At 53.3% G+C, this 24,870-nt stretch overlaps 1 protein-coding gene across 2 annotated transcripts in view; it reads left to right on the top strand.

Annotated features, from left to right (window-relative positions):
* The window catches only part of GSG1L (GSG1 like), a 296,355-nt gene that overhangs the window by 236,126 nt on the left and 35,359 nt on the right, over positions 1-24,870 (top strand). For both annotated transcript variants that reach the window (XM_075528410.1, XM_075528408.1), the window contains one exon: positions 16,960-17,071. In XM_075528410.1, coding sequence (XP_075384525.1) covers positions 16,960-17,071 — 112 coding nt within the window. The remainder of the gene's footprint in view (positions 1-16,959; positions 17,072-24,870) is intronic.

Raw genomic sequence — 24,870 nt, 5'->3', positions numbered from 1 at the left:
AGGGAGGGTGTAGGGTAGGTAGTTAATAAATAATCAGATCGATAAAATATCAGAGGCGATAAAGAGGGAGGAGAGAGGGAGGCCATTCTGGAAGGGACATTTGAGGAGAAGCCTGAAGGAAATGGTGAAGCTGCCCATTGTGGTGTGAGAAATGACCCCCAAACTTGGCAGTTTAAAGGAACAAACAGGGAGGCCTCCCCCTTCAGTGAGTCAGGTGTCCAGGCCCGGCTTAGCTTGGGCCCTATGAGATTTTCAGTCTAGCTGTTGGCCAAGACTGGCGCGGAAGGTCCCACTTCCAAGCTTCCTACCCTGGCTGCTGGCAGCTCCACTTCCTTGTGGGTTGTTGGCCCAAGAACCTCAGTTCCTGCGATGCCCGTGGGGCACTCCTGGACAGGGCAGTTGGCTTTCCCAGCACAATGATCTCAGGAAGCAGAAGGGAGCATGTGTCTGGGCAGAGGTCAGACCACATCAGAATCCTGTGTCTTCTGGAAGCAATGAGGCCATACTTACATCTCACGCTCCGGGGTGGGGGTGGGGTTGCATATGAGGGTGAACACCACGAATGGGGGATTCTGTAGGTTCAACTTAGAGTCTTTCTGTCACAGAGGTGAAGGAACCGGGCGTGTGGACGTCTGGTGGGAGAATGGCTCAGGTGGAAGGAGGAGCCAGTGCAGAGGCCAAGGCAGGAATATGTCTGGCTTATTCAAAGGGTCAGCCAGGAGGCCAGCATGGTGGGAGAGGAACAGGCAAGGGCAGGAGGGGCAGGAGGCGAGGTCAAGGATGGAAACGGACTTGCACTGCATGGCTGTGCCCTGCTGTCATGTATTGGTCCTCTGTTGGTGGGCTCTCGGGTGTTTCCAGGCCTCTCGTGCAGTGAACACCCTTGTCTGTGTCTCTTTGGCCACATGCACAGGCTGGGAAAGCCCAGCGCGAGCACACCTTTGAGCCCTCTGTTCTGTGGACATGTTGTCAGGGGAGCCCCGTCCCCGGAGAAGGACCTCATGCTTGGTCAAGTGAAGGAGAAGCGAAAAGGAGGAAGGCCTTCAAGGAGATGGGTGGATGCCGTGGCTGCCACCATGGGCTCAGGGACAGGATCCATTGTGAGGATGGTGCAGGACCGGGCAGTGTTTTGCTCTGTTGGGCACTGGGTTGCTGTGGGTCCATTTGATGGCACTACCCATAGCAACAATAACGACACAGATTGTGTCCCTACAGTTGAGACTGCTGAGTCAAGAGGAAAGTGCATACTGTGACAGGCACTACCAAAGCCCTCTCTGGACTTGGCAATCCTGCTGCCCCCTCTGAGGAGTCCTTTTGGCCCCTCGATGTCCTTAATCCTCGGCACCTCCGTGGGCCTGGCGTCCGGCTCTAGCGATTTCCCACTAAAGAGCTGGTGCTCTGTCTCCCTGGGCACCTGTCTCCCCTCATTCTCTCCTTCTCTCCCTCCCGGTGGCTAGCCTGCTGCTACAGATGGCTGGGGAGTCTAAGAGCCCCTCGGCAGACACTTCCTGGATGGAAATGCTCCGGGCTGGTAAATTCCCTCCATACATGGTGTCTCCCGGGTACTTTTCCCAGGAGCCGGGAAATCCTGTTTGAGCTGAGTGGTTTGGGTGTGACCACAGTTGTGTGGGAAGGCGTCTGGCTGGAGATGTGGAGGGTACAGAGGGAAGAAGAGACCCCTGGGCTGGAGGGAGGGGCTGCTGCCCTCTCATTCTCCTCCCACTGCCCATACAGCGTGGCACATGAAGAGACCCTCAGAGGCAACCAGCCTGCATCACGTACCCACTGTGTGCTCTGTGCTTCCATGGCAACCATGTACAAATGGGGAAACACCATCCTCTGATGGCTTCTTGCTACTTTCTGAATAAAGTCCAAATCCCCTCCAGGACTTCCCCCACCCTACTCACACACACCCATCCCTCCCAGCTCAGGCTCCTGCCACACTGACCTGCTTCTGGTTCTTGGGCCGGGCAGTATTTTCCCCATTCCCAGGACATTTGCACCTGCTGTTGCCTCTGGCGTTTCCAAGGTCTTTGGCTGACTCCCCCTTAGCCTTCAGGTCCCAGCTTTGACGTGTCTTCTGAGAGGAGCATTCCCTTTCAGAAGCAGCACCTCCAGTTACTCTGTCTTCCCTCCCTATCGTCTCCTGATGTCATGGAGGTCTCTCCATGCCAGTTCCCTAAAGACAGGAACTGTGGTCCATCCCGCTCTCCATCCTGTCCCCAAGACCAGCATGATACCTGGCACGCAACAGGTGTTCAGTATCGGTGGTATGGGCGAATGTGACTACTGACCCTCTCCCATCTTCTAGACGAGGGCGTTGGGCTCAGAGATGTTAACATGACTTGTCTCCGGACACACAGAAGTTGTGGATCTGAGATGCCAACCCAGTGCCTTCCGTCTGGCTTGGGTGTCCGGGATGATGGACAGACATGAGGTCAGCATTTGACACTTGAAGCCCAGCAGTGTCTGGTTAGGTGGGCTGTGGGGACAGGGAGCAGGTGGCAATGAGGGGCTGCTTGTCTCTCTCTGAAATAAAGCCCAGTCACGTGCTGCCTGGGCCATCACAAGGCTTGAAGAGGCTCCTAGCCACTCTTCCGAGGCTCTCTCAGGAGGCAGGCCAGCTGCTCACCCCAGGGGCTCCCGGGTCCTCAGAGCAGGGGATGAGGCTGGGCTGCCCCACAGCTGGAGGGATCAAGTGACAGCTTGCCTTTCATCCTACGGGAAGAGACCAGTGGGGAAAGAGGTCTGGCTCGCAGTAGGCTTGGGTGGGCCCCTGGGTGAGCTTCCCTGGACCCTGACTGCCTGCCCTGGTGAGGCTCAGCTGTGCAGCCGCAGACACGCCTGGCTGCTGCCAGTCCTCACCAGGCGCTCCTGCGCTGTAGTGGTTATAGACTGGGCTGCTCTCTGCAAAGTCCGAAGTCGGAAACCCCCAGCTCGCTCCTGGTGTCATCTGACTGCGTGTGGGGCATGTGATGGTTGAGCTCCATCCTTACCTTTACCCAGGAGCGTCTGGTTGACATAACCACTAACCATCAAAGAGTAGGTGGGGGAGCGAAGTGGAGAGCCAGACGGACAGAGAGCGAGAGACTGAGGGAGCCAGGAGGGAGCCAGAGCAAACTGAGAGGCAGACACAGAGAACTGTCAGAGGACGAGGCGTGATGCTTGAGAAAGAAAGGGAGGGGGTGGCGAGCCCCGCTGCTGTCCACGCATAACTGGTTTCACAGCCTCCAGGGCCGGTGAGTACGTGTCTAGTGTTTAAAGGGCCTTCCCTTTGGTGGCAGGACTCAAATAATCTAACAGCTGGTTCGCTGCCCTCATGACCAGTTTAAACATTGGAAAAGGCTATGCCGAGAGGTGCTTTGTGGTTGAATACAGTTAGTAGTTAAATAAGGACCAGTCTAAGAGGTGTGCGTTCAAAAGGAGGAAGGGCAGTACATCTGTGACGTCCACAGTGGGCTGTCGCCCCGTCGCCCGCCTTGGAAAGAGCCCGATGACTTGTGCCATGTCAACAACCAGTTCGCTCAACTCGGCACACTGGTGCGAACCAGCTGAATCCCACCAAGGCTTCCCTTCCGTACTACAGCACCCCCAAAGTGAAGCCACCTCTAGCCTGGGTGCCCAGACAGACATGGAGCACCCGCTGCCGACAGGCTGGACGCCCACTGGCCTTGAGAGAACAGTGTGCTCTCCAAGATGAAGGCCCCCCTCCCCCACTGGGGGAATCCCAAGCTGGGATGTGATTCGTGGGCACTTTCAAAGGCCGCCCCCTGAGGCATGAGGGGGCCCCCCACAGCCTGGAGCCCCCTGGGTCCACTCTTTAATGGCTTCCGCTTTTCTCCTGTGTCCGGTGTGAGCTCCCCCCTTTACAACCAGTCACCTCTGTGGGCCTCTGGTGCCGCTCTCCGCTTGGCGTCTGCGTCTGGATCATCCCCTGAACGAGGGGACCAAGGTCCAGCTTCCAGCTCGCTCCTGGAAATGCAAGCCAGCCTCACTTGCAAGACGTGGGAGGGAGCTGTAAAATGAAAACACAGACACCGCTGCCATCGTCAAAGGGTTTGTGTAGCACGTTCCCATCCGGGGCACTCTGCTCCCCAGGGCCCGTTTGGCAGGGTCTGTAGGCAGTTTGGATGGTCTGACTTGGAAGAAGGCTGGCTTCTAGCGTCTAGTAGGTCGGAGCCAGGGATGCTGCCACACATCCTACACTGCACAGGACGGGTTCTCCAAACCCAGAGTTCTCTGGCCCCAAATGAGAAACCTGGCCTGAAACCACTGTGAGCGCCCCCTGAAGGCCGGCCTCACTCTCAGGCCGCGCTGACCTGGTGAGCTCTGCCTCCATCTTCAGGCTGCACCAAAACAGCCCTGCCTCAGGGAGCCTGCCATGGTCCCTAGCAGAGGCTCCCAGATTCCAGCTCCTATAGGCCCTGGGCCTCCTATCCCTCCCCCGCATAACCTTTGGCAGTTTTTGTCCGGATGGTCTGGGGTCTTCTCCACAAGATGAGAAGCTTCACGTGGGCAGGCCCCATGCCTGTCTCGTGCCTCTTCCTCCAGCTCTTAACTCCACATCTGGCTTTAAGCAGATGCTCAAGAATGGACTGAGATGGATGAGTAAACACTGAGCAAACAAGAGTTATGCATTTCTGCTCCTGAATTCCCCACCATCAGGTACCTAACCTGTCCCCATGTACTCTCTCACCTGTGGAAGGATGCGCATGTAGGACAGCTGTGTTAATACGGAGACAGTGACTACACAGTGCCTGGTAGAAGCTCAGCCCTCTGTGAAGGTGAGGGGCTACCTTCAGGTGGCTGTCCCTGGGAGATTGGGGCTCATTCATTCATTCACTCTGCCATCGTGCATTGAGTGCCCTGTACTCTTCTTGCCCCAGAATACTCTTCAAGTGTGCCTCCTTTCACTTTTAGCGCATCCTGCTTTAAACCGCACCCTCCCCCAACGTACAGTCCATCATAATCTACGGAAGCATTGGGGAGCGAAGAAAAAGAGCCGTCTATGCCTGCTGTCTTCTCTGCTCTGCAATTCGCTTGTTGCTTCCATCCTTCCCTGACCCCACTCTTTCTAAGCTCCCAGGGATCTCTGAGCAGCAGGGCCTAGAGGCTAGAGTCGTTACGAGCCCTGCTGATGAGGTACTCCACGGCAGACAGTGCCTGCACCGCCAGAAGTGGCCTCCCACAGAGCCTTGTCCGAAATCAAGTCGTGGCCAAAATGTCAAAACCACTTCAACACATGAATTTCCAAGTAGAGAGGTGAGGGAAGGAGGGAGGAGACCGGGGCAAGATCGGGACTCAGGGGTATCTGTTGAAGGGCCCACCTGAAATCTGATTTCCCAAGAGGAGAGAATCCAGTCCTGTGTATGTAAAGCGAGCCAGAGACAGAGAGACAATGGTGAGGGCTTGCAAGTCCCCGGTCTGTGGGTTGGGTGGCAGGCTGGAGGGTGTCTTGGGTGCTCTTCTTTCTTACCCAAGCACAGGTCAGGGACTCTTCCTTCTTCCCGTCCCCTCTGGCCCCCACCACTCTCTAGGTGGGAAGGCCCACGCCCACCTCGGGGGAACTTATGAGCCTCCGACCATCAAAAGGGGGGCATTCCTATGTGCAGGGCCACACGGGCATGGGTAGACAGACATCACTCTCGCCACCGTGTGCTTAACCCCCACTGCTGCTCTGTGACCACTGCCTGCCTGAGTCCGACACATACATGGACCAGTAGCCTTCTCCCCAGGGTGTCCACTGCCCTGGGAAGGATTGGATTGGGAAAGATCCCTCTGTGGGTCCAGGGAGTGTCCACAAGGGACTGGCAGTGCCTCCATGGGGCTGCCGCGCTCTTGTCTGCATAGTTCACCGTGTTCTCTCTTAGACCCCGCTCTCTTTCCCCCCTCTTCTTCCCCTTTTCAACACCCCCCCTCGCCCCTGGGCAAGCACCTTACCTAGTCCCGAGGAGTAACGGGAAGAGGCTCTGGTCATTTGTTCATGAAGTACCTGGGTTTTCTAAGCCTCTAGTGGCAGCCTCCCTGGGGACAGTGTGGCTCTCGTCTCGAGTTGCCCAAATGCAGGAGAGTTGCGGAAGGCTGTTGGGAAACCTGGGCCATATACACCAAAGTATCAAAAGTCATCCTGCCACCAAGTTGTCCTGGGCTACCCCAACACTCACCAGAAACTGGGGTCCTGGGTCCGGGACTTCCTCTAGTTTCTCCAGGGTAGGGGGGTGGGGGGCGGTGCCCATAAGCTTCTCTTGGTTTCCATGTCAGTGTGACTGACAGAGTGCGGGGTGGGGGGTTCAGTGAACTGATGACTTGAAATGGAATGGTCCCCCTATGAAACGCCACCTTCAATTTGGGCCACTTTCCTTGAAAAGGCAAAGAAAGTCATGGGCAGACGCCCAACACGAATGCTTCTAATGACTCAAGTGGCCTCAAACAGGGCGTTCGGAGAAAGGGCAGAGTAATCGGAAGGATGCCGCGCACGGGAGAGGAGGGTGAGGGCGGGCCCCTAATTGCTGAGCTCCGGGAAGGTTCCTCTCAAGAAGATGCCAACCAACTCCTCCCCCTCCCCGCTCCCCTCCGCAGGCCCTCAGAGAGCAGAGCAGGAAATGAGCTGAAATTGGAGCTGGGAAGATGTAGGTTATGTGTAAGGAGGAGTAGTTGGAGGAGCCCGGAGCCATGGAAAACAGTACCTGTGGCGAGGGCCCTGTCACTCACCGTGTCCCTGTTTGAACTCCGGAGAGCCCTCTTTTCGAGAACTTGACCATCCTCGGCGCCAGAGAACGAGCCAGCCCTCTTCGTCTTGTTTTGAACACGTGAAAATCACAACGGCCCCTTTCTGGCTTCCCCTGAGATCAGCTGGTGTCTGCTGGGCGGGCTCCCAGCCATTGTTCTTCATTTCTTCTTTCCACACTCAGAGTGAGAGCGCTGAGCCTGCCTGGACCCACGCAGGCTTTGTGTGAAGCCGCTGGGCAGTCCCTCGCAGGGGACAATGGACACAGCCATGGGCCCGGGACGGCGGGGCTCCCTTCAGGTGGCTCCCCGGGCTGTGACATGCCTTAGGCCTCTCCGGAGCAACCCATGGCCACCCGGCCGGTTCTGACTTGCAGGGATGGCGGGACCCAGAGCAGACCCAGAGGCCACGGCAATCATCTTTTGAATGGGGAGCACCGTTTTAAACGCTGAAATGTGCTGCCGAAAGAGGCTGTGGGTTCTCCGGAGAGTGGCTGAAAATAGCCTGGACTTTAAAAATAGCTCTGGGAAGCTTTACACAGCTTCTCTCCGCCTGGGTGGGAAGGGGGGCTGGAGGCGTGGGCGTGCCTGGCCGAGGGAGTCCCCCCCTAGTCCCCAAGGCGGAGGGGCATGAGGGGAGAGGGTCAGCTCTTTGGTCTCAGTTGGGATGGGCTCTGGCGTGGTTCGATCTGGATATGTGGGAGATTTGCTTTCCCTTGTTGCCTCCAGACGACTGGCATGAGGAAATGCCAGCCCTGCGGGGCTCACAGCCCTCCTTCTGCGGAAGCGTCCAGGCAGATGAGAATCGAGCCAGTGCCCACGGCTTCAACCAGTTCGGGCATCAGGTCTCCCCGGGGCGGAGGGCTTGCTGGGAGGGGCACAGCCTCAGGGGCCGTACCTCTGGGGTCCCTTCTGCTTGGCCTGCCCAGCACCCATCTCCTGCTGCATCTTGGTGTCATTGACTTAGGCGCATCTGCTCTGCCCTCCCTGGTCCCCCACCTCCTGCCTTTCCTCCAGACCCTTCCCCCCATGGAGGCCAGAGGGGTCTTAGGAAGCCTGTTTCGTGCTCACTTTTGAGTTTCCAGTGAAGGGTCCCTGGTGGCGCAGTGGTTAAGCGCTCAGCGGCGCATGAAAAGACCGTGGCAGTGCACATGGAAAGGCCGCGGCATTCCGCGTCCCTTAGAGTTGGTGGCCTGGGAAAGCCCGGGGTGCCAGCTCTTCTCTGGCCTCCAGGTCTCTATGAGTCAACATCGGCTGAATGGGCGTTACAGGGTTTGCTCACAATTATGAAATCCATGTCCAATGCATTAGGGGTGAAGCCCCAGCTCCTGGAACTGGCTTCCAGACCCTTCATGAAGGGCCTTGTTCATCCCTCTGGCGCTACCCCTCACCACCCATGGGCCCACTCCGCCGTCTGTGCCAGGCCACCCAAACTTCATTCCCTCATTCGCCTGTGGGCTTCTGCAGTGTCCGTCCTCCCTCCTCCCCCTCTGACCTCGCAGCTCCTGGCTTCTGTGGCCCCTCCTCGAGGGCCCTCTGCTGACGTCCCACCCTGAGCCTGGCTGAGGGCGCCCTGACCACACAGTCAGGTGGCCCTTTTGCTCATCTCCCCCCAAGCACAGGGAGGGCAGGCCACCTGTTCCCAGGTGTTTCTTCCCCACCAGAGAGAGGCCGGCACACAGCCAGTGCTCGCTGTTTGCTGCATGGCCAGCTCAAGGCCAGGCTGCCCTCCAAGGCCGACTCCATCTGGCTACAGCTTCCTCCGGGTCCCCTCCAGCTCCCCACCTCTCACCTACCTGATGTGAATGTGTGGAATGCTTGCAATACCGAGACATTAATGTGCCCTGATTGCTCTGAGTAATAATGCAGACAGCGGCTTTAATAGCAAGCTCTATTATAAATTAATTAATCAGCCAGCTCCCTGATATCTCAGTTAAATGGAGCATGGCATTGACGTAGCATTTCGTCCCAGCCCTGCAAAGGCGAGCAAGCCAGACGCAAGAGCGGGGGCTGGGATTCAGCTTGGCCTTTCCTCATCTTTTACCCAGGTAGCACCCACACAGAAATTGAATCCTTGCTGGGCCATGGTCCGTCCACACCCCCGGGATTGCCCTGGAGCCAACTCGAGCCGTTCACACCCACTGGATGCCCAAGAGGGATGAAGCAAGCCGTGCTTTGGGGTATTTCGGCTTGGCACTCTGGTGAGAGCCCCTAGGCTCAGGAGGCATCTGTGTGCATTGGGAAGGGACTTCAAGCCTGTAGCCACACTACCTGGCCCGCTCGGAATTCACGAGCTACAGCCTTACAGGCACACAGCACTGCCCAACCAGCCCACGGCGCTTCTACCATGCCCTTGGGGTTACCTGCTCTCCCAAGGACCGTGTCCCTGCTTCCTTCTTCTCCACACTCCCTACCCAGCTGCCCGGGGGTTGATGGAGAGGCAAAAAGCGGATCACACAGGGGCGTCACTTTGTTGCTTTGGGAATCGCCAATTCTCTCCAAGTCGTGGGATCTGCACTTGCTTCTTCTCCCGGCCTTGGTACCTGCATGAGGTGCCCAGCATCCTTTGAGAGCCAGCTCCCTGATGCTGTCGGCGTACCCACCTCTGCCCCTCTTGCCTTCTCACTGCCTTGCTTCTGCAGTGACCCCTTTGCTTCTTGGCACCCTTGATTTCTTCCTCTCGACTTCATGGTTTGGGACGAGCATCTGGTGGCTCTCATCAGGCACCCAACACGCCCCTTAAACTCGCATCCCGTGCCCCTGCCTCTGTTCCACAGGAAGCCTTCTCTGCAGTCACTTGATGGTCTTTCCCCCAAGCGATCATCTCTCCCACCACTGCATGGAGACCACATCTGCCACCTAATGTGGCAGAATGGGTCACTCCACTATCCTTGAAGCACCCTTGATGCTGCTGCACGGCTGCCTCTTTGCTTGCACCTCTGGCCTCTCCTTCCCAGCCGCCTCTGCAGCTCCCTCCTAGTGACTGAAGCACCGAGTGCCACTCTGCTCCGGGAAGACCTGCTGTTGGGCTCCTGCTCCTACACGCCCAGGTTTATTCCCCACAGAACCTGCTTCAGCATGTCGCAGTGGTCAGAGAGTGCCTGCAGACCAGTCCTCCATGTGGCACCCTGGTCTTCAGCTCATTCGGGCGCCTTCAGAAAAAAAGTGGTCCAGTCCAAACAGGGGCTTCTGGGGGCATCTGCTGGGCCTGTGACATTCAAGGCAGAGGGCTGAGCTCAGCACCTCAGGGTGATGCTACTTTGGAATTCCCCTGGGGGAAGCTTGATAGCTTGCATAGAATAATGCAGGACAATCGCAGGGGCTTCGTATGAAGACGTTTTAGAGAAATGGAAAACCACACTGGTGAGAAAAAAAGGCAAGGCAGGTTGCACTGACGGATCCCCCTCACCAGCCCCCACCCCACCCCCCAATCACAACACTGTCCCTGTTTATTCGTCAAGACTAGCAATGGCTATCCTATGAGAACTTCACTGGGAGCTCCTACCCAACCACCCTACAGCCCTGGTCTTGCCCCTTCTGAATTCTTTTTGGTTCCCGGAAGACAAATAACATTTTTGAAGAACTCGATTTGAGTTCTTCAAGGGTGCCCCCCCACCATTATGAGGGAACATAGATCAAGATGCAGAGTACTCCTTAGGGAGGGGCTAGGGCAGCAGTGCTCCACCTTCCCCACACCGCGCCCCTTGCATACAGCTCCTCATGTGGGGCTGACCCCCAACCATAACATGACTCTCGGTGCTACTTCATCAGTCATTTTGCTACTCTTATGAATCGGGCGACCCCTGTGAAAGGGTTGTTCGATCCCCAAAGGGGTCATAACCCACAGGTTGAGCACCACGGAGCTAGCGGAATAGAAACGCCTCCTTCAGACATGTATGATGTTGAGAAACAGCTTCGAGCTTCCCATTGTGATATTGCTTGTGTCCTGAAGGTTTCTATTCTTTGATTGCAATACATACCGAGGCCAATGACATGCATTTAAACCTCCCAGGGCTGCCTGTGGCCCTGACCTCAGGCTCATAAGTGCAACCCTGTAGTATCGGATAGTCTCTGCTTAGCCGAACAGGATTTTACCCACCCACGCGTCATTCCCACCTACAGGCTTCATCCTGGTAACTGACACCCTTGTGCCCTGAGCTGGTTAAACCCTGAGGTCCTGCTAGATAGACTCTGGGTGACCATCAGTCCCCAGGCCTATCTTCAGAATGACCCCTGATCTTCCACCAGCAAGCATCCACGCAACAACAGCTAAGCCTGGCTCCCTGCTGTGGCCCTTGACCAGCTTTCTTCCCTCACCCTTATCCCCTACCTACCATCTTCGATCTCCAGGTGGGAACCAGAATGCTCTTCTGAAAACCCACATTGGACCCTTGCTTAAAGCCCTTGAATGGGTTCTCACCGTACTTAGAATAAAAAGTAACCCCCTCACTGTAGCCAACACATAGGACCCTTGCTTAAAGCCCTTGAATGGGTTCTCACCATACTTAGAATAAAAAGTAACCCCCTCACTGTAGCCAACACATAGGACCCTTGCTTAAAGCCCTTGAATGGGTTCTCACCATACTTAGAATAAAAAGTAACCCCCTCACTGTAGCCAACACATAGGACCCTTGCTTAAAGCCCTTGAATGGGTTCTCACCATACTTAGAATAAAAAGTAACCCCCTCACTGTAGCCAACACATAGGACCCTTGCTTAAAGCCCTTGAATGGGTTCTCACCATACTTAGAATAAAAAGTAACCCCCTCACTGTAGCCAACACATAGGACCCTTGCTTAAAGCCCTTGAATGGGTTCTCACCATACTTAGAATAAAAAGTAACCCCCTCACTGTAGCCAACACATAGGACCCTTGCTTAAAGCCCTTGAATGGGTTCTCACCATACTTAGAATAAAAAGTAACCCCCTCACTGTAGCCAACACATAGGACCCTTGCTTAAAGCCCTTGAATGGGTTCTCACCATACTTAGAATAAAAAGTAACCCCTTCACTGTAGCCAACACATTGGACCCTTGGTGGCCTAGTGGTTACGAGTTGGTTGCTAACCATAAGGTCAGCAGTTTGAAACCACCAGTCACTCCTTGGGAGAAAAGATGAGACTTTCTACTCCTGTAAAAATTACAGTCTTGGACACTCCCAGGGGCCATTCTACCCTGTCCTTTCGGGTTGCTCCATAGCAGTTGGCACTGACTCAATGGCAGTGAGTTTGGGTTTGGGTTTGGTAGCCTACCAGGTTCAAAATGAACTGGCCCCTGCCCACCTTTCTCACTTCAGCTCCTCCTCGTTTTCACCCATCAGCCCCTCTCTCCCTCCAACAGGTCTTTGTACCAGCCACTCTCTCCATCAGACCACTGCCCTTCCCCAGGCCTCTGCTGAAATGGCACCTCTGCTGAGAGGCCCTCCTTTGTCACCCCCTGTGAGATGGCCCCACCCAGCAATTTGCCTAGTTTCATTTTTATCTGGACACATGCCACTGCCTGGCATCCCCATGCTGGGCTCTCTCTTGTAGAAGCTGGTGCCCTCAGGAGTAGAGGACCTGCCTCCCTCCGGCCCTCAGCCCCTTTCCGCTCAGGAACAGTGCCTGGCACATGAAATGCACTTGATCCACAGTTGATGACTGATTGGTGAGCGGCCGATGACGCTGTCACTTGCCCATGCAGACAAAGTGCTCGCCCCACTTTCCCATCTCATTCATTCTGATCCTGGACCCACCACCTTTATTTTTGCCTGTGCCCCTCTCCCTCCCCCCGCTCCCGCCCACACCTGGTAACCAGTGGTCAATATTCACCCAGCAAACACATTAAACAGCTGCTGTGTGCTAAGCACTGCCTGAGGTGCTGGGCCTTCGCAGTGAGCAAGACAGATGCAGCCCTGGGTGAGCATGTAGCCTAGTGGTCCTATAGAGGGAGTCTCATCCATGTCCTTAGAAGAAATCCCCTGGCTTCTCGTGCCCGTCTGAGAAGTGGTTGCTGGGAGCTGCTGGCGCATCAGGCCTGCATCGGGATGCCCTCTGGAGATATTGCCGTTTTCCCAAGAACTTGTTTGAAGTCCCCTTGTCCTGGTGGACAGAGCCCTGGTGGTGTCATGGTTACATGTTGGGCTGCTGACTGCAAGGGCAGCAGTTTGAAACCACCAGCCGCTCCCCGGGATAAAGACGTGACTTTCTACTCTCGTAAAGTACTGCAGCCTCAGAAACTCCCCGGGGGGGGGGGGCAGTCTGTCCTGTCCTGGAGGGTCACTTAGACATGCATCGACCTGGTGGCAGTGAAGAAGCTGGTCTGGTTTTTGCACTGGTGACATGGCTTCCAGCATCCCAGCAAAACACGAGCCACTCCTGGGAGACAACCTGACGGGTGGGTGATGGTTTATGAGGTAAATACTAGTATTATCCACCTATTACAGGCAAGGAAACTGAGGCACAGGAAGGTGAGATAGCCCAGCCCTGCTCTCACAGCTGGTTGGTGGCAGAGCTGGAAACGGGGTCTCCTCTCTTACTTGGCCACCTTCTTGTTTCACTTGGGGCTCACATTCAGATCCTCCTGGACTCGGCCCTTAATCCCGGCCCCTCTGGACTAAACAAGAGTCCAGCTTCTTCGGTGTGACCAGCTAAGGGTTGTGGGCTAGGGCAGGCATCCACCAGGGTACTTCCTGCTCGTGGCTCAGGCTGGTACTCCATTCAAACCGGTTCTGCCCCATGGCCATCTTCTCCCTACCCCCTTTCAATGATCCCCAAGACCCCAAAGGTGTGTCTGGAGGGTGGGAGATTCTCGAAATTTGCAGGCGGGAGAGATTTGCAGCCCTGTGTTGCTTGGTGCTAGTCCAAGTCAAGACCGGGAGGCAGTGACGGGAATGCTTCGTCACGAATTTAGGAGCCGCAATCACTCAGCAGAAAGGCCCTTCTTTATTCCTATGAGCTGGAGCGATTCTTCCTGCTGAGAAATCACAGGACAGATGCTTACGGGTGGATCTGACGCCGCAGAGCAGACGTGCTCACAGCCGTTGGGCACGGATCCGAGTTTGGAAGCAGAATCTTTAAAACACAATCAGGGAATCTCACCGACCTGACTGAGTGGATTGTCATCTTCATTTATTGAATTTTCCTAAAGCAGGGCCTTTTATATTGGGGAACAAAGGCAATTCAATTTAGGAGTTGATGCTTTTCCAAACGAAGAATTCAGGAAATTAATTACTCTGCCAGTAGCCTCTGGATCTAACGAAGAGTTCTTGTGTATTACCGTGCTGTTATACCCCTAATGTCCAAAGTACCCCGGACTGCCCAAAGAACACACAAATCTGCCTTGGAAGAAGTATGGCCAGAATGCTCCTCAGAGGCAAGGGTGGTAAGACTTTGTCTCACATCCTTTGGACACGCTGTAGGGAGAGACCAGTCCCTGGAGAAGGACATCATGCTTGGTAAAGCGGAGGGGCAGAGAAGTAGAGGAAGGGCCTCCAGGCGATGCATGGACACTGGCTGCCACCATGGGCCCAGGCGTAGAAACGATTGTGGGTTGGCTCAGGACGGGGCAGTGTTTCCTTCTGCTGTGTATAGGGTCGCCATGGGTCGGAACCCACTTGATGGCACCTAGCAACAATGCCCCTGACCTCCAGGGCACATGGGAAAGTGTATTTTCTTAGTGACGCTCAATGGAATTTCCTATTTCTATAGCCATCCCTTTTCCATAGTGAGGAGACCAACGCAGAGAGAGGTCAAACAACTTAGACACCAAAGGGATTGACACGTTGTTGCTGTGGTCAGGGGACGTGGCGTCTATGGGGGCCCCCAGCGACCCCGTGCACAACAGAAGGAGACAACACTGCCCTGTGCCAGCCTCGCAATGGTTCCCATGATCGAGCCCATGGTGGCAGCCAGTGTCCATGCATCGCCTGGAGGCCCTTCCTCTACTTCTCTGCCCCTCCACTTTACCAAGCATGATGTCCTTCTCCAGGGACTGGTCTCTCCCTACAGCGTGTCCAAAGGATGTGAGACGAAGTCTTGCCACCCTTGCCTCTGAGGAGCACTCGGGTCAGACATCGTCTAAGACAGACTTGCTGGTCTTTTTCACATTCCGTGGAACTTTCAGTGGCTCCGTGTATTCTTTCCGTCTTCTCTTGGTGCTGCCGACATTTCCCAGTGTTTTGCCTATAGAATCCTTTAGGATGGCAACTTGAGGCTTGGCTTTATTTCTTGAGTTCTTTCCGTTTAGGATGCGGACCATATTCTTCCCGTTTGCTTTTCTAACTATGGCGCATTTCATTGGAATACCGGGCTCTATCTTTGCGAGCCGCCCTTTGGGATTTTATCATCAGCTCTTGGCTTCAAGTCTCGCCTGGCAGCCATGAAGCGGGAGAAACCCAGGGAGCTGCCACAACAGAGAGTTTGAAGAGCAAGGCCCTGTCCTCAGCAAAGGGACTGGTGCAGGGTAAACAAGGGGTCCTTCTGTGTGGGCGGGGCTTCTTGGTAGGTGGCAGTTCCAGAGGTAATGGGCTCTAGGAGTAATAAGGAAATGAGACCTTTTTTTGTTTTTAAACAACAGACTATGCTCTAAAGCTATAAAGATTAAAGCAGTGTGGTATTGGCATAGGGACAGAGAACAGCGTTGTCAGTAGAAGAGAAGGAAGTAGACCCATGTATGGGTAGGGCGGGCAATGCGACAGGTCCCATTTGAAATCGATGTGCAAAGAAGGGACCATTCTGTAATGGTGCAGAGCCGTTAACTACCCGTGGCTCTCTGAAGTGAGATGTAGGAATCAAAACCCAGAAAAGGGAAAGGCTGAGCAATTGGAGCGTATCACATGTGAAAAGGTGTGATGGAAACGTGCTGCACATGGGAAGAGACAGCACTGTGCATGGAGCAGCCGTGCAGCAGATCGGTCCGCATCCCAAACCGATCCAGATTCCCCACCAAGGGAGCAGGAGCCGGAGGAACAATGGCAAAGGATACTGACAGGCGCGCTCATAGACGAGAGAAAGGGTCACTAACCCTGTGAGAAATGTCCCAGATCATCAGAACAGAGGAAGTATGAACCTAAAACAAGGTGGAGATATTCTGGCCCTCTTGGGGTGGGGGGCAGCGGTTGGAGGGGGGGGCGAGACAGGAAAACCTGATTTGTAGTGATTGCCAGTGTTCGTGCCGTCGGAACTCTTCCCAGCTGGGATGGTTTCAACCAAATCACAGACTGTCGAAAGAACAAATGTATCTGACTTGGAAGAAGCCCAGCCAGCATGATCCTTAGAGGCAAGGAGGGCAGGCTTGGTCTTGTGTGCTTTGTACAAGTTATCGGTAGAGATCAGCCCTGGGGAAGAGCATCCTGCGTGGTGAAATAAGGAAGTGGGGGGGGGGGGTTGGGAAGGAAGGAAGACCTTCAACAAGATGGTTTGACACAGTGGCTGTAGCAATAGACTCCTGCCCATGCTCGTCTGAGCAGGACCAGGCAGCGCTTTGCTCTCTGGTACAGACGGTGGCTATGGGTCGGAACCAACTTGACTGCATCTGACAACCACACATTGACGGTTCACCCATGTGGTAGCACGCACCAGAACGTCCTTTCTTTGTGTGGCAAACGAGTATTCCAGGTGTGTCCCACGTTTTGTTCTCCATTCATTCAACGATGGACGCCGTCATTGTTCCCCGCTCTTGTGAATGGGTGCTGCAGCGGACATTGGTGTCCATGTGTCTACTTGTGTCATTGCTTCGAATCCCTTGAGTTCGTCTGCCTCTGAGGGGAACTGCTGGGTTCTACAATGATTTCCTTTTTCATTTTTTGAGGATCTGCCTCATGGTTTTCTGCCACACCGGTAGCATTTGGCATTCCCACCTGCAGCGGCGAAGGGTTCCAGTTCCCTCCAATGCCTGTGTTTATAAACAGTGCTTTACTGGAACGTGGCCAGGCTCATTGGTTTGCATATAGTCTGGCTGGTTTGCAGCAGAGAATGTGTGGCCTCGAATACGTACTGTCTGGCTTTGCCAAGCTGCACACTGACTTGATTCTCTGATTTCCTTGCTTAAACTTGTCCGGGATCCTCTCGCTCCCAGACCCAGACTTAAGCTACTGGCAGTGGCCTAGACAGTGGCCACCCTGTGTCCCCTTTGCTCTGCCCTCCTGGCCTTTCTTCGCCTTGGGCTTCATCTCGCCCTCGGCTGCCTGGGTGGATGAGGGGGAGGGGACAGGGTCCCACCTGGCTTTTCTGACTCACCCTGCTCTCTCCCCCACAGGCCTCCTGGGAATGGTGGCCCACATGATGTACACACAGGTGTTCCAGATCACCGTGAGCCTCGGCCCTGAAGACTGGAGACCCCATTCCTGGGACTACGGGTGGTCCTTCTGGTAAGCGCCTTCGGACTTTAGGCAGTAGGTCCCCAAGGCATGCTGGGACTTCAGCAGCTCAACCCAATAGGGTCACAAAGGAGAGAGGGCTCCAAGAGCACATTAGGGCGGGGGGTTGGGGGGGGCCTTATAGCCGACGGCCAAATCCAATCCTCCTCCTGTTTTTGCCTGGGCAAAAGCTGAGAATGTCTTTTTGCTTTTATTTGTACATTTTAAACTTCTTTTTAAGGTTTGAAAACATAATATTTCTGACATATGAAATGTATTTGAAATTCAAGTTTCCGTGCCCGTAAAGTTTCGTTTGATGGAGTCACCCTGGGCATTTATATATTGCCCTGGCTGCCTTCACACGATGAAAGGACAGTGCTGAGTAGCTTTGAGAGGATCTACATGACCCCAAAAGTAGAAAACACTTACTGCCCAGCCCTCGGTAGGTACCAGTTGCTGGCCCATGAAGATGGAAGCTGGTGTGACCTGGCGCCGTGGGCCATGGCGGGTTCTGGGTGGTTTGGTGGAGTAGGAGGACCCCTGTCAGGGGCTCTGGAGACAGGGGTAGGGGGGAGCAGCTGAGAGCAGAGTGTGCAGAAGCAAGGCACCGCTGGGTTGGGATTCTGGTGACTGAGAGTGATTCTTGCAGCGGTGTGGCTTAGTTCATGTAACGGGAAAGTCCAAGAGTATTGGCTTGAGTATCGGCTCAGGTTGTAACAGAAAAACCCACTGTGTTAGTCTGGGTTGACTAGAGAAACAAATCCAGGGAGACTCCTATGTGTGTAAGAAAGAGCTTCATAGCAAAGAGTAATTGTATATTAAGAAAACATCTCAGCCCAGTCCAGATCAAGTCCTTAAGTCCAATATTGGCCTATATATCCAATATCAATTTGTAAATTCCTCTTTAGACTCACGCACAACATGCAATGATGTTGAATGCAGGAAGATCACAGGCGAGTGGGTGGAAAAATCTTATGGATCCAGTGGCAGTGGAAGCATCTCAGTGCTGGCAGTGGGTCTCCAGGTGGCCCCTCCAGCTCCAGGGCTCTGGCTGCAATCAGTGTGTCACCATGTGGTTTGTCAACAGGAATGTCTCACAAGGAGACAAGCAGAGAGTGTATCTGGCCTCCAGTGAGCTATTTATCTCCATAACACCTCCAAATGAGGTCATCAAGCTGCGACGTGATTGACATGCTAGACTCCACCCCTTCGCAAACTGACAGGAGATGATGTAATTGCCACACCCATCCGTGTCAGTCCAGATGATAAGACAGAGGGGGCTCGCTGCAATGAAAGCGCAACTGTGGCATGAACTTGAGGGATTTTTGATCCAGGGGAGCTTGTGTCACCAGGGCTGAGTTCTCTTCTCCTGTGATCCCCCAAACACCATCCGTCTGCACGTGGCGACTTTGTCCCTGTAATGACTTCCTCGGAAAGATGAGAGGGTTCCTCCTTCACAAACCCAAAGCCAAGACCATTCCACTGGATCAATTCCAAGTCATGGCGCCCCCTTGTGTCACAGAGTAGAACTGCTCTGTAGAGGTTTCTTGGCTGTAAGACTTTTTTTTTTTCCGTTTTATAGAGAAGATTGTCCTCATTTTATTTTGTTGGCAGCATACATAGTCAAACATCATTTCTAGGCATACAGTTTAGTGATACCGATGACATTCCCGCAGCTGTACAGCCATTTGCCCCCTCTCGCTCATGAACAAACTCATTACCCTATAAAATCTCGATCTAATCTTTCAAGTATGTGTTATAAATCTGATCCCACATAGACTGGTGCTCAAATAGCACCAGGCTCAAGCAGGCGGGCTAACTTGAAGACAATTTCAGGGTATATTTTTGAGTGAAGAAGAAATATTTTAATAGCATTCCAGGTAACTGAGCAGACCTCTTTGAGGCTTGGCGGGGATCTTTATGGAAGCAGCAGCTGATATTTTGTTTGCAGGGCTTCCGGGTGCACTTCAAGTGCCATCCGTGACGTGAACAAAACCAGAAACCAAACCCGCCATCACAAGTCAATCCCGACTCCTAATGATCCTAGATAGGTTTTCCTAGGATGTAAACCTTGGAAACAGGAGGAAACAGGCTCATCTTTCTCCTACAGAGCAACTGGTGGGTTTGACCCACCAACCTTTCCATTAGGAAATCTAGTTGGGGTGATAGGTGAGCACTAGTGTACCAACCAGGGAGCCCCTGTTTCACATGCAGGGGGAGAAAAGCCTTCTCTTTTCCCAGCCACCAGAACCACAAAGGGAAAGCTCTCTGAATTAATTAACATGGCTGGGGAAGGGCAGGCATTTGTGTTCTTGGCTCATGGCAGCCGGGTCACCTCTGTAAAGACTCTCAAGTGAGCAAAACGAACGCCTCCAGTCTGCTGCAGGCACCGCTGATTCCAGGTGGGCCAGTGACATCATCAGAGACGCAGTCAAGCCCTCCCCTTCCCTTCCTTTCTTAAAACCAAAACCAAAAATCTTTGTAATTGTGATGTTGGCCAGGGTTAACCTATCAGAGCACCATTTTTGCATCTGTAACTTAAACAATTTAAACAACTTCAACAGCCAGACCTCTCCGTGGCTTGCCCTATTCCCATCTCCACCCCTCCTTCCCCTCTGTCCTCCCACCCCTCCCCTCCATACCCCATGCTTCCTCTTTAGAATATTGTCTTCTCCTTCACCTACATTAACACCAATCCGCCCTCTGATCCATAGATTCTCAAACTTCTATGGCCTACCATCCCTTTTCGGGAAAACAAAATGACTCCGTATGCCCCAATAATTAAAAGCCTTTGCATGGTAGCCTGTAGCCTAGGATGAAGTGTAGGTCTCTGCCTTTGCAGCTCTCTGGGACCATTCCAGGAGCCCTTGTGGCATAGTGGTTATGTATTGGGCTGTTAACCACAAGGCCTGCAGTTTGAAACCAGCAGCCCCTCTGCTGCAGAAAGATGAGGCTTTTCAGTCCTGTTACAAATTAGTCTCGGAAACCTACGTGGGCAGCTCTACCTTGCCTTATAGCATCTCTGTGCGTGTGAATCGACTCGATGGCAGTAAGTCTGTTGTTTTGTGCTTTGGACCGTCTTGTGTCCCCAGTGGATTGGGATCTTCCACTTTGGGAAGCATTGCTTCATCCCAGAGGTCGGCAAACAGGCTTGAGGTGCCATGTCTGCCTCTTAGCAGGTCTATGTGGCTCTGAAGTAAAATTGAAAGTTAAAATAAAAACTATCAGACTTTCGTTTAAAGGATACAATTCAGATAATGGTGATTTCATTCATTATTCATGTTGCTGGCTCTTGAATAATCTTTAGATTATTGTGAGGAGGGGAGAATTGGCTCCTCTGTCTCAAAAGTTTGCTGATCACCGCTTTAGTCTCTTGCTTTCCCTTCTACCACCCTCCTTTCACCCCTGGTAACCATCAAGGTCTATTTCTTTCAAAACAAAACAAAACAAAAAACCCGTTTTTTGACATATCATTCATGTACATACAATTCAGTGGTTTAAATATATTAGAAGGACTTGTGCAATCAACACGACAATCAGTTTAGGAACACCTTCTTCATCCTTGTACCCATTATTATTAGTTCCACATCTCCCCAGCCTTCCCCGACATAGCCCTAAGAAACTATTAACCTGGTTGCTATCTCTATAGATTCGCCTATCCGGAGTTTCACATAAAAAAAATCATACCTGAAAAATCAACGACAAAATAAAACACAGGAAAACCTCAATCCAAAAGAAAGCAGAAAACAATCAAAACTAGGCAGTGGTCAAGATGACTCAAAGAGTAAACAAGTGGTAAGAGGTTCAAGTTTAACCTGACACCATCTACAGTGATCTACGTTCCACTGCATTCTATCTGAGGACAGGCGTTTCACACCCGTGGTCAGTGAACTGAGGCCCCCTCAGCGGGGGCCCTGCGGGTGGACTCTGGGCTTTCACTGTCGTCCATAGCCTTCGGCAAGCGGGGCACTCCGGATTTAGGCTCTAATTTAGCCCTGTCTCTGACCACGGATTTTGTTAATAATCCTCTGATCACACTGACTGGCTAGCTTCTTCCATGTGGACTTAGCTGACACCTTACCTAGATGGCTGCTTGCTTTAAGACCAGCCTTTAACATCCCGGACTCTTCTTTCTGAGAGCCAGGCATCATCTGATTTCTTCTTTTCACACTTAATTTTTAAGAATTTTATGTACTAATAGTTGTCCTTGTTTCTTCTGTTGGGTGATCCATTCACAGATCCCTTAGTCCTGCTCGGTGAAGCCGATGCCCTTTGCTCACTGATGGAAGCACTGGCGGCACATAGTGAGGCCATACTCTGGATCAGACCGTGCCGATTTGAGCACACGCTGCATGAGTGGGAACTCAGGGCACGTTTTCTCGGGTGCCTCCAGGAGAGCTGCTGGTGACCCGTCTTCCTTTGAGGCACTCCCCAAGGCAAGAGGCTGATTTTTTCACAACATGTTACTGTAGCACCCATGTTGTCAGTGATCAGTTCATGAACACAGGTATCAATCAGAGCCATATGACGAGAATTAATTGTTCTTAGATTAGGATCTGATGATTAACGGTGAGATCAAACTCCATTCATAGAGCTTCAGGAGAGCCGTACAGGTCCCTGGTCCGCTTTACAGGCAGCATTATCAGTTACTTGAACAATAATATAACCAATCTCCATGGACATTTGGTAGTTCTAAATTAAAATCCATGGAATATCCACTGATGCAGATTAAGACGTTAAATTCCTGAACAGTGTTTAAGAAAACAATGAAGGTTGGACAGGAGGCAAAATTTCAGTACCATTCACTAAGGCCAAAGTATGTCTACAGGACTAAGATGGGTCATGAAAAGCAGAGAGAGTATGCAAATAGCAAACATAGGGTCGTCTCACGCTGCCAATTGCCGGGCAACCTCAAAAGCAAGATATCTGAACCAAAGTCCACGCCTTCCAAATCCACAGCACTGGGATAGCCGCCCTCCGCCTTTTCTCCCACTAGGTGGCTTCAGCCTTTGGCTCCAAGGAGCAGTTCAGTAACAGGTGTGTCTAAGGTCTTTTAGTGGGGTTTCCAAAGTGGATCCTTCTAGTATGGCAAAGGAAGAATGGTTTGGCAAAGGTATGGCAAAGGAAGAATCCAGGTAGCCTATATAGCACGCAGCCTGGGTCACCGAGGCCTGAATAGAAGCGCAGTCGAAAATGCACGAGTAGGAACATAACGCAAAGGAGATTTTCCCATGGATGATGCGTTAGCCCAGGTAGACTAGAGAAACAAATACAGAGACACTCATCTGTGTATAAGAGAGAGCTTTACATACACGAGCAATTGAGAAAACATCCTAGCCCTGTCCAGATCGAGTCTATAAGTCTGATATTAGTCCATATGTCCAACACCAGTCTATAAATTCCTCTTCAGACTCATGCAACACGTGCAATGACATTGAGTGCAGGAAGATCACAGACCGGTGGGTGGGAAGTCTTGTGGATCCAGTGGTGGTGTGAGCATCTCAGCGCTGGCAGGGGTCTCCACGTGCCTCCTCTAGCTCCAGAGCTCTGGCTGCATCAGTGTAGCTCCATCAGGCTCGTTGTCAGTAATGTCTTGCAGGGAGTGAGCGTGTGTCGAGTGAGCTATTGATCTTCTTAGCATCTCCAAATGAGGTCATCCAGCTGGGACCTGATTGACAGGCTACACTCCATCCCTTCACTCTTCAGTCTCTGACAACAGGTGATGTAACTACCACAGATGGTGAGTGTCTTCCTCAAGGGTGGGCTGCCCCCCTCTGGTTTACCAAATGTGCACATCTTAGAGACTTTGACCCCCAATCCTTTTGAGTAGGAAGACCCCAAGAAAGCAACGAAGGCTGTAGCCACCCCTTCACCCCACCTTTCCCCCAAGGTGACTTCTTCCTGAGACCTTACCTTAGAGGGAGTCACCCTGAACTAAAGGGCCAAAGGAAGGAAACCAGCATTCTTTTCTTACACCTACCATGTGAACAGTCAACTTACGTTTAGTGAGCACTGATGTTGTATTAATCACAATAGTGCTGTAAAGCTGCCATGTTCATTTGCCCCCTTTTTATGGAGGAGGAAACTGAGGCCAGACAACGTAAGTAACCTTTGCGAGACCATCCAGCCTGTGAAGGGCAGAGCTGGGATTTGAACCTAGGCAGTCCGGAGCCCAGGTGCTCAGCTCCTATCGTCTACCTCTTAGGGGTGATGTGGCAATGAAAACGCACGGTGCTTCCCACGCCACCTGTCAACTATCTCACTGCTATTGAAGCCTCTGGTGGCTGAGGGGTTGGCTGTTAACCGAAAGATTACCAGTGGGAACCCACAAGCCACTCCTCTAGAGAGAGATGTGGCATCCTGCTTCCATAGAGATTCCAGCTTTGGAAACTGTGAGGTGATGCGTCAGAATGTCCTGCAGGGCCCTACGGCGTGGGGCGTCGACGGTAATACATGTAATCCTTGCGACAGCCTCCTTTGGCATATGTGGACACTGGGGGTCAGAGAGGCGGGATCACTTGCATGGGGTGCCACGGCGATAAGCGGCAGGATTTGGAGTCCCTTCCCCACAACCAAAAGAAACCCTTTCCATTCCATCCTGGCATGAGCCTGCTGATGCCAGCCGCCGGAACCTTTCTGTCCCGACAAGCGCCCCCCCCCCACCCCTCTGTTCCTGTGAGGCTGGCCATCCTGAAGGCACCAGTTCCCATTTGGCTATGAGGCCGGGGCCTAACAAGCGGTCCCTGTTAGGACTGAGCCATTGCTCTCTGTCACCGAGGCCTGCAAAGTAGATCAGCCCCCTTCTTCATTTCTCCCCTTTGGGGCCTCGCCAGGGCCGTGCAGTGCCATCGCTCTTGTTTAATATGTGTGAGGCCGTTTGTCAGCATGCTGGCCCACAGCCTCCCTGCCCCCACCCAGGCCCCAGAGAGGGGGCCAGATCGGAGCAAAGACCGTGTCGACCTTTCTTCCCGGCCAGCAGGGAAGGAGAGCAGGGCCCAGGGCTTGGAAGTGAGGGAGCCTCTGAGGGGCTCAGTTGGCATTGGGCAGCAGCTTGTGAGAGGGGCAGGTCGCAGGAAGCTGACGGTGTTACCACAAGGAGTTCAAACCCACCTTGATGCTCACCGAGGGCCAGCTGCGGGCAGTGTGCAGGGGAGACTGGGGAGCCAGACATCCCCCTGAAGTAGAAAGCTTGGGTTCAGATCCAAGTTCTGACCCTTGCTGCAGACCTGAATTGAACCGCTTACTGTTATCTGTACCCCGGTGTGCTCAGCTGTCATCTGGGTCTAGGCCCAGCTCGTGTTCTGGTGAGTAGCCTTCTAGTTCTCTTTGGATACGGAGCAGAAAACGCGAGAATTTTCAAATGAATTTTCCCAGCTTCCTTTGGCACAAGGAGTTCACAGGACTTCACCAGGTGGTCCTGGCTTAGAAGCTTCCCGGCACGTTAGTCAGATGTGGGTTGGGCTGAAGGCACAGCCAGGCTGGGCGTCCAAGGTGACCCCTCACACGGCATGGATGCCAGCTGTGAGCTGCCAACACGGCCGGAAGTGTTGATGAGACTGGCCCCTCTGTGCAGCGTGGACTTCTCACAGCCTGGACGCTTTGTCCTGTTTGTACGGGGGTGCAAGTCCCCAGAGCAAGTTCTCCTAGAAGTGCCGGCAGAAGCTGCAGGTTTTCGTGACCTTGACTCAGAAGACTCACAGTTGAACTTCTGCTGCATTTTCTTGGTCAAGAGGGAGTGTTGGGGCCAGAGTCACAGCAAAGGGGCTTCCCAAAATGGGGACCCCAGGCAGTGTGGCTCCGCGGGGGGTTCT

The sequence above is a fragment of the Tenrec ecaudatus genome, chromosome 12 (genome assembly GCF_050624435.1).
Source record: "Tenrec ecaudatus isolate mTenEca1 chromosome 12, mTenEca1.hap1, whole genome shotgun sequence".
Classification (NCBI taxonomy): domain Eukaryota; kingdom Metazoa; phylum Chordata; class Mammalia; order Afrosoricida; family Tenrecidae; genus Tenrec; species Tenrec ecaudatus.
Note: the sequence above shows the minus strand (reverse complement) of the source record. Positions and strands in the feature narration are given on the sequence as shown.